Source organism: Galeopterus variegatus, unplaced genomic scaffold (genome assembly GCF_000696425.1).
Source record: "Galeopterus variegatus unplaced genomic scaffold, G_variegatus-3.0.2 Scaffold486, whole genome shotgun sequence".
Classification (NCBI taxonomy): Eukaryota; Metazoa; Chordata; class Mammalia; order Dermoptera; family Cynocephalidae; genus Galeopterus; species Galeopterus variegatus.
The window spans coordinates 813069-821157 of NW_007726597.1; the positions used below are offsets into that span (position 1 = coordinate 813069).

Consider the following 8089-nt stretch of genomic DNA (forward strand, 5'->3'; position numbering starts at 1 on the left):
TTACTTCCTGCTTGTGCAGGACCTAAAGGTCAGCCAGAGGTAAGAGTTTAGGGTTTTCTCTGGTATTTTCTGAGCATGCATCCAGTCCTGGTCTTGTGTGTTGTCTTCTGGATGTCCTGGTACATGAGGGAGCCTTTCAAAGCCCTTATTCCCCCAAGTATCTCCTTCCCTGGTCTCTTCCTTCCCAAGCTGTTTAGTTTATTTATTGTTTGTCTCCACTGTGACTCCTTGTCTCAGGTGGTTGAGGTTAATTTCATTTGCCTTTGAATGCTTTCAACACATACTGCCTGGGAAGCCACTTCTACTCTAAGCAAACTCCAAGGCAGGTAAAGTAAAGTCAAGCCCTTGAGCTGTTCCTTCAGGTAGACACCAGATAAGTCCACACATACAACCACAGTTCTTTAAGAGTAAGATCTGAGTTGCTCGCTCTGGTACCAGCATCCTGCACCAGGAATGCAGGCCGTGGTCCTGAAGGCCACCACTGAGCTGGGGAGCCTGGGAATGGTAAGTGGGAAGGTTAAAATGTCGCAGTGCTCTCTTACTGCAATTTAGCAGTTTCTTTCTTCATTAAGCATTCTCCTCGTTGTTCTAAGTTTGGGGTTAGATTCCAGGATTTGCAAAAAGTTTTTTCTGACAGTTTTTGCCAGTTTAATCATTGCTTTTGTGGAGGGATGGAGTTTTGAAGTTCCCTATGGTAATTTTGGTGACATTTCCAGTTGCTTCTTGACCTGTGTATAACTGTTGATGTCATTCTAACTACAGTTCAGCCCCTGACTTGTATCTCTTGTCTCTGGATCACCTGACTTCTGGTATTTTCACCAGATGTTCAGTTTCTTCCAGATCCATCCCCAAATGTTACTCTGTCCCTTGTATCTGGTGACCCCAGTTAATTTCTGATCTCTGACTCTGTCACTTCTCTTGATCACAGGCTTTCTCCTTTCCCCATCCCCCACCTCTGTCACTCTGAACCTCACTCCAAACTCTGACTCCATTCGTACTCCCTTTCTCTGTCTCTCCAGGGCCCCAGTGCTGTAGCCTCAGCTCTCGGGGCCTGTTTGCTGCTGCGAGTGCTGGCGCGCCTGGAGTCTGAGGCTGACGAGGCAGCAAGGAGGAAAGACCTGGCGGCCAAGTTTGAGGGGATGGGCGTTGGTGCGTTGCGCAGGGTACCTGGGAGCAGGGACAGGGGGCTGCCATGGGAGGGGCTGTGCATCTCCCCTCTCCTCGCACGCCCCTGCCCCCTCCCCTTAAGTTCCCTCTTCTCTCCCGCCACGCTCATTCCCCGCTCCTTCCCCTCCCTCTCAAATCAATCTCCTGCCCGCAGACCTCTTTGGCCAGTGCTACCGCAGCAGCGAGAAGCGGGCCGCCCGCCTGCTCCTCCGATGCTGCCCGCTTTGGGGGGACGCCACCTGCCTCCAGCTTGCCATGCAGGCTGATGCCCGTGCCTTCTTTGCCCAGGATGGGGTACAGGTGAGCATCTGAGACAACAGCATCCCCAAAAGTCCCCAGCTGGACCCTGGGAATGATGAGGATGAACCCCTGTCACTGGGAGCAGTCGGGGGTCTTGACCAGCTCCTTCCCCAGAAAGCCACCGTCCTCTCTCAGAAAGGCTGCTCTTCCCACAGCAAACCCCACTCCCTGCCGCAGAATGCCAGCCTTCCTGCACCAGAGCCCACCCTTCCAGAAAGTTCCTGATACAGGAATTCCCATTGACTCTAGCAGGAGGTTCTGTCTCTCACAGGACGTCCTTTCCGCTTCCTTACGACACCCCCAGTTCTGGTTCTCAACAATTAGAATAACCTCACTGGACAATTACCCAGTTTTTGGACGTAGATAAACTTCGGTTTAGGAAACCCCACACTTCCTATAGGAAATCCTCTCCCTTGGGAAATCTTGTTTGCCCCCACAGTCTCTCCAGTCCTGACAATCTGACATTTTGAAAACTTTCTCGGTATGTTTCTCAGTTAATTTAAATCTAACTGGAGCTCAGAGGGTCCAACTCAGTACAGGAAGTTCTGCCCACCCAGCAGGGAGTCTTCTCTACCCTAACAGGAAGTCCCATTTTCACCTACAGGAATAATTTGGCTGGCATTTCAATTACCCAGAGCCCCTTGCTTTGAATAGTGGTTAAACTCATGGATTCCAGCTCTGCCACTTACTAGCTGCGTTTTTCTGGGCCATTTCCTTAACCTCTCTGTGCCTCATATATGAAAAGGAGGAAATACTAGGAAGTGTGGCAAGCATTAAGTGAGCAAATCTATGTAAAGTTAGCCCAGCGTCTGGCATCTAGTGTCCATAAGTGTTGCCTGTTTAACTCTGCGAGCTGAAACCTGGGGCAAGTTGTCTTCGCTTTTGACTACCATCCCCCACCCCCAACAGTTATGGGCCCCACTTTGGGCACTTGCTCTATGCTCTGGAGCTGTGGTCTAACCCTTGTTGGGGGTCTTAGGGAAGGGCTTGTGGGGAGACTCAGGCTCCTGACCCTCCCCGCACCCCAACAGTCTCTGCTGACACAGAAGTGGTGGGGGTCAATGGACAGCACCACGCCCATCTGGGCCCTGGTTCTCACCTTCTTTTGTCCCCTACTCATCTACACCAACCTCATCACCTTCAGGTCAGTCCCCTGGGTCAGAGTGGTGGGGTGGGTGGGGCTCAGGCTCTCCTTCCTGCTCACCTCTGCCCACCTTTCTTACTTGGGCTGCCTAGTGTATCTCTTCCTTGGGAAAGGGATTCTGTTTCCCTCATCAGGGGGAATGTTCTAGGAGGTGAGCTTTTGGGAGTGCGCTCTGTGGTGTCTCTAGGTAAATTCCTCTCCTTCCTGGTCATGGCTCTGGGGGAAGGTCCCTTCGGGGTAACTCTAGGGGCCACCTCTATATCTCTCTCCCACGTCTCTGGGTGGAAAAGTTTAAGTCTTTCTGGAGAATTCCTCTTCCATTCCCTCTTCCATCCCCCATTTCTCGTTCTGTGCTTCCTTCCATGCCAGGAAAGTAGAAGAGGAATCCACAGAAGATGACCTAGAGTTTGATATAAATGAGGACATTAATTGGGACGGGCCTGTTGGGTGAGTAAAGCATTGTGTGAGGTGGGGCCACCCTGGGCAGCTTCAGGACACATGTCACTTGCATGTCCCATTAAGTACTGGGAGCAAGGCCAGAGGTGAGAACTGGGACTTCAGGAGGCAGTGGCTTCAGGAAACCACTGAAGATACTGAGGAAGTTTCCTAAATGGCCAGCTCAAGGCTCCAGGTTTGGTTCTTCCACCAAGAAGGTCATCAGTAGAAATCAAGTTACTTCATGCTACACATACTTTGTTCCCTATATAGCACGTGGGATTGGGTGAATTTGGTTCATTTAGGGATTTTTTTTTTTACCAGTTTTTTTCTGACCCCAGGGCCCTTACTCTTAATCACTGTGTTGTGGTCCCCATGAAGATGTTTTAAAATCAGGCCTAAACAACTGAAATAGAATTTTTTTTTTCCTTTTTGTCTTTTTTCGTGACCGGTAACGCGATCGCAACGCGATCGCAACCCTCAGTGTCGCGCCCGCACTGCGCTCAACCAGTGAGCAGACCCATCTCTATATAGGATCTGAACCCTCGGCGGGAGCGCCCACGCGCTCCCAAGTGCCGCACTCTACCGAGTGCACCACTGGGCCGGCCCTGAAATAGAATATTTATCGAACATCTGATAGTGCTGCATAGTGGAGGTGCTGACAGACTTGGCTTTGAGCCAAGCAGACCTAGTAGGTTCAAATCCTGACTTTGACCTTGGGAGTGACTTCACCTTGATCCTCAGTTTTCTTTTCTGTAAAATGAAGGTAAATAGGAGGTTGTACATGTGTCAGTCAGGTGATGCTTCAGTAACAAAAAATCAAAAAACCTCAGTGGCTCGCAACAGTGAAGAGTTATTTCTCTCTCATACTCCATTTGTGGGTTGGCGGTGGCTCTGCCCCACATGGTCTCCACTTTAGGATGAGTGAGCACCCCTAGCTGGGGTGTTGCTGCAGCGTCTCATGGCAGAGGGAAAAGAGACAAACCAGGCACCAGCTCTCAAAGCCTCCACATGGAAGTGAAATGTGTCTCTTTTGCCCACATTTCATTGGCAAAAGCAAATCAGGTGGTGATTCCTCAGTTCCTAATTTCTCCCATAGGAAGGAAATACTTAGAGGGAATCAAAATGTTTGGTGAACAATAATACAACCTACCACAATAACTGATGGAGCGGTTGGGAAGATTCATTGAAATACTATGTATAAAAGGAATGTTATAGGGCCTGGCACACAGATCAACTAAGGGGATATGACTACTATTGTTATTATTAATACATTTATTATTTGTTTTGTTGAACTGTGTGTGTGTGTGTGTGTGTGTGTGTGTGTGTGTGTGTGTGTGTGTATAAGGGTCTAAATCCGTGGTAATAGAGAAGCAGAGGAAGAGGCCCAAGTTTGTACCCATCTTTGCACCCTCCATCTCCACTTTAGCCACATAAATAGGGAAAGGGAGGGGACTCACTCCTTAATATCCCATTGGAAAAGATATGTTTCTGGTAACTGTTAGAAATGTGTTTAAGACTGTCAGGTATGCTTCTATATACCTCATGAAACAAATCAAATTTAAATATATATGTATATATAGTTATCTGAGACAATATACAAAGAATAGAAAATATTCATCAAGATAGGAGACAAAAACTAAGAAAACCTTTTGGATCACTGAAAAAGGTTGGCAAGAAGGCCCCCATGTCTGAGGTCAGAATCAGTAATGGTGTCCTTGCCTGGTGACCTCCCGCCTTTTGCACTGTATGATGATGGCGGTGACGCTGATAACAGCTAATGTTATAGACACTTACAACGGGCAGCCACTGGGCCAGTTCCTCAGTTCGTTTAATTATCTGAACAACTCTACGTACTAGGGTCTCTTATCCCCATTTTAGAGATGAAATAGTGGAGGCCTTAAGTCACTCACCTCAGACCACATAGCTGGTAAGTGGTAGAGCTTGGATTTGAAGTCAGGTTTCCTCGTTCCTGAGTTCGTGCTCTTTGCTCCTTGGAAGAGCCACCTCCACAGAGAGCTCAGTAGAAGAGAAGATCCCTGGATCCTCCCCTGGACAGGCTTGGGCGGGCCCAGGAATCCGTGTGGCTGTGGGCGATTCAAGATGGCAGACGCTGGGAAACATGCTGTACCCACCAGACTGTTGTTGCCAGGGTCCTGCGGAGGGTGAAATGCAAAATACCAGGACTGATTTCCCTTGTCACTAGGGGGCTTGTTCTCTCTGCATCTGACTCCCTTTCCCCCATAGTTCTCACTTTCTGTAGCATTTACTGTTCTTTCTGTTTATTTCTTTATAACAGCGTTATTGAGATATAATCCACATACCATACCGTTCACTCACTTGAGCTGTATAATTAAATGTTTTTACTGTACTCACAGAGTTGTAAAATCATCACCACATTTAATTTAAAAACATTTTTAGGTGCTGGCTGGTTTGCTCAGTTGGTTAGAACGTGGTGTTATAATGCCCAAGGTCAAGGGCTCAGGTCCCCATACAAAGCCAGCCGCCAGGAACAAAACAGAACACTTTTATCACCCCAACAGGAAACTGTGCCCATCAGCAGCCACTTTCCATCCCCCCAGTCCTAGTCAACCACGAATTTACCTGATGTCTCTGTGGATTTGCCTGTTCTGGACACTTCACATCAGCAGAATCACATGCTATAGGGTCTTTTATAACTGTCTTTGCTCACTTAGAATCATGTGTTCGAGATTCATCCATGTTGCAGCAAGTATCAGTCCCTCATTCTTTTATGCTGCCGAATAACATCCCATGGTCAGGATATACCCCGTATCTGTCCATTCATCAGCTGGACATTTGGGTTGTTTCCGTGTTTGGACTGTTATCTTTCTTCTTGGTTTTTAAAGAGAGGACACCTCTTTTTGAATTTGTTATTAGCATCATTCATTTTGGCATTTCTGCTTTGTTTCTTGTGGTTTTTTGGTGGCTGGCTGGTTCAGGGATCCAAACCCTCGGTGATGGTGTTACCAACACCATGCTCTGACCACATTTTGGCATGTTTGAGTTGAGGTCAGAATCCAGTGTCAGGGTGAAATTGGGACAGAGGATTAGAACTCAGGTGAGAAGGGTCAGAGATTTGAGCAAACCACGAAGGCCAGAATCCAGAAGTCAAATATGGTATATGGTCAGTGATCGGATATGGGAAGGAAGAGTTATATGAGCAACCTGGGCTGGATAATCTCATAATGGAATCTGTGGGTTAGGGGTTAATATTCAGGGACATGAGTTCTCAAACTTGGGGACCTGAAACATGAAAGTATGGAGGTCAGAAGTCAGGTAGATGGTCCAAGGTCAAACATAGAGAATCAGAGGTTGTGAAGTGAAAGAAGAGGGACTCAGAGGCAAAAGCCAGAGAGGGGTCACAAGTCAGTACAGGGGTCAGAGATTAGAGGGCTAGAGGAAGTCAGACATGGGAGGACAGCAGTCTTGACGGTGGAAGATTCAGAGGTCAGAGGTTAGATACAAGGGTCAAAAGTCAAGAAGGTGGCCTTCGTCAGACAGTTTCAGGTCAGGAAGGGTCAGAGGCCCTGCAGGCAGAGGAGATCAGATGTGTAAGGTTAGAGGTCTTGGTAATAGTGAAGGTCAGTCTTCAGAGGTCAGGTTGGGACCTCCTACCTTTCCCCCTCCAGGCCGGCAGACCTCCCTGAGAAGACTCCACAAGGGTGTTTGCCACAGCCCAGCTACGCAGCTTGCTGTGGGAGGTATATCTGGGACTGCTGCCTGTGCCGCTGGTTCCAGTTCTGGGGGGCGCCAGTGACAGCCTTCCTGGGCAACGTGGTCAGCTACCTCCTGTTCCTGCTGCTCTTCGCCCGGGTGCTGCTCATCGACTTCCAGCCTGCACCACCGGGCACCCTGGAACTGCTGCTCTACTTCTGGGCCTTCACCCTGGTCTGCGAGGAGCTGCGCCAAGGCCTGGGCGGTGGCTGGGGCAGTCTGGCCAGCAAGGGGCCCGAGCCCGGGCCCAGCCAGGTCCCGCTGCGCCAGCGGCTGCACCTCTACCTCACCGACACCTGGAACCAATGCGACTTGGTGGCCCTCACCTGCTTCCTCCTGGGCGTGGGCTGCAGGTGAGTGCCCTGTGGCAACCTCTGACCCTTCCTGCCAGGGGGAGTCTCAACTTTTGGATTCTTTGCTGTGGGTAGCAGTTCAAGACAATTCCACTTATTGTTATAAAACAAGCAAAATCCCCTCTTATCAAAAGTGGTAATAAAGATTGTCCCAGAGTACTTGTCTCGCACATGGATATCTGACTTGGGGATGGTAGGAGTAAAGTGAGAACCCTGCAGGCAGTCGCTCAGTCTCTGCTGCTATTTATTGCTAGGTCTGGAGGTTACCAGATGTTTCTCAGAGCCCCCAAACCTGGCCACCAGCCTGACTGAGCTCAGTATCTTCCCCTGGACACCAGGCTGGACGCAGGGCGCTATCCTCACCTCCTCCCTCCCCTTCCTCCACAGCCCATCAGTCCCAGGCCCTGATGTCCTGCCCCCTGACTGTCTCTGCCTCACCCCCAACTCCATCTCCACGGCCCCGGCTCAGCCCTCGGCCTCTCACCTGGACTCCCACTCCAGCCTCCTCTGCAGCCTCCTGGACTCTGGTGTCTTCCCTCTAGTCTGTCCCCTACAGGGCCCCAGAAGGCTCTTTCCACCACCAGAGTTGTCTTGTCCCTCCCTGCTTCCCGTGGCTCCCCTGGCCCCCTGGACAGAGCCCGAGCCCCTGGCCCCAGGGTTGAAGGCCCTGTCTAGCCTGGCCCCCACCTATCTCTGCATAACTGTCTCCCCAATTTCTTCCTCTTCTCCCCACTTACAGTCCAGTCTTTCTAGACCTACTTGCAGTTACTTCATCACAGGAGCTTTTTCTATTTTTTTGGAGGGGTGGCTGGCTGGTACGGGGATCCAAACCCTTGACTTTTGTATTACCAGCATCATGCTCTAATCAAGTGAGCTAACCAGCCATTCCCTACAGAAGCATTTGACCTTGATGTTTGGTCCCAGATTTTTTTTCTTTTCTTTTTTTTTTTTTTTT

The 8089-nt window shown here is 49.6% G+C and overlaps 1 protein-coding gene across 2 annotated transcripts in view; it reads left to right on the top strand.

Annotated features, from left to right (window-relative positions):
- Positions 1-8089, top strand: part of TRPM4 (transient receptor potential cation channel, subfamily M, member 4) — a 42946-nt gene that overhangs the window by 19249 nt on the left and 15608 nt on the right. For both annotated transcript variants that reach the window (XM_008569323.1, XM_008569322.1), the window contains 5 exons: positions 1020-1149; positions 1322-1467; positions 2499-2611; positions 2981-3058; positions 6697-7134. In XM_008569323.1, coding sequence (XP_008567545.1) covers positions 1020-1149; positions 1322-1467; positions 2499-2611; positions 2981-3058; positions 6697-7134 — 905 coding nt within the window. The remainder of the gene's footprint in view (positions 1-1019; positions 1150-1321; positions 1468-2498; positions 2612-2980; positions 3059-6696; positions 7135-8089) is intronic.